The following is a 748-nucleotide window of genomic DNA, read 5'->3' as shown; positions in this document are numbered from 1 at the left end:
ATTTCATGAGTTTTCTGAAGCTATGAACATTGTTTCTGGTTTATCTCCGGTTTACTCTATGATATTTTTAATGCACGTAAACTAAATTTTGGTTCATTTGAACATTCACATGTGAATGACTGAAAATTTAACCATTTATTCTTAAACTTGTTTTCTTTTCTTTTTTCTTTCTTGTTCTCGAAAACTGAAAGAAATGGTTGATGGTTTGTGCAGGTACTAACCGGATTAACAGATGCTCAGCTAGAGAACTTAGATATGATTGAAGGAGATGAATACGAGAGAAAAACTGTTGAGGTTGTATTGACCGTAAGTTTCACTTCATAATCTCTAATGATCTTTTATTATGATATTACTTAGAGCTTGAAGCTTGATCTCCTTTTATGCAGGATACCTTGGAGAAAATGGAAGTGGAAGCCTTTATATGGGCCAACAAGGATGATCCTGATATGTATGGAGAATGGGATTTTGAGGTTGAACTCATACGCTCACAAGTTTCCAGAGCATCGTAACTAATCACAAGTGTTTATTAAGTTTATGTTGCTTAATGGTTTTGGCACAAACATTTTGTGTGGATATTTTATTTTGGTAGGAGTGGAAGCGGCTTCACATGGAGAAGTTCATAGAGGCATCGAAGAAGTTCATCGAATGGAAGAAGAATCCAAATGGCAAAACAAGGGAAGAGTTTGCCAAATTTGTAAACGAAGATCCTCCCGTGGCTTGAAGGATGTGTTATCTAATATTTATCTAT

The 748-nt window shown here is 35.2% G+C and overlaps 1 protein-coding gene across 2 annotated transcripts; it reads left to right on the top strand.

Moving 5' to 3' along the window:
- Positions 1-159: 159 nt before the first annotated feature.
- Positions 160-739, top strand: LOC106322102 (protein AIG2-like). 2 transcript variants are annotated; one of them, XM_013760274.1, is made up of 3 exons: positions 160-294; positions 387-470; positions 590-739. In XM_013760274.1, exons 1-3 carry the CDS (start codon positions 256-258, stop codon positions 719-721), a joined length of 255 nt encoding a protein of 84 aa, XP_013615728.1. In that variant the 5' UTR covers positions 160-255; the 3' UTR covers positions 722-739. The 2 variants fall into 2 exon arrangements, with proteins under 2 accessions (XP_013615728.1, XP_013615727.1); XM_013760273.1 differs by having other exon boundaries at positions 178-306.
- Positions 740-748: the final 9 nt, after the last annotated feature.

This window comes from Brassica oleracea, unplaced genomic scaffold (genome assembly GCF_000695525.1).
Source record: "Brassica oleracea var. oleracea cultivar TO1000 unplaced genomic scaffold, BOL UnpScaffold06639, whole genome shotgun sequence".
Lineage (NCBI taxonomy): Eukaryota > Viridiplantae > Streptophyta > Magnoliopsida > Brassicales > Brassicaceae > Brassica > Brassica oleracea.
The sequence above is the reverse complement of the archived record's forward strand: the minus strand, read 5'-3'. Positions and strand labels throughout refer to the sequence as shown.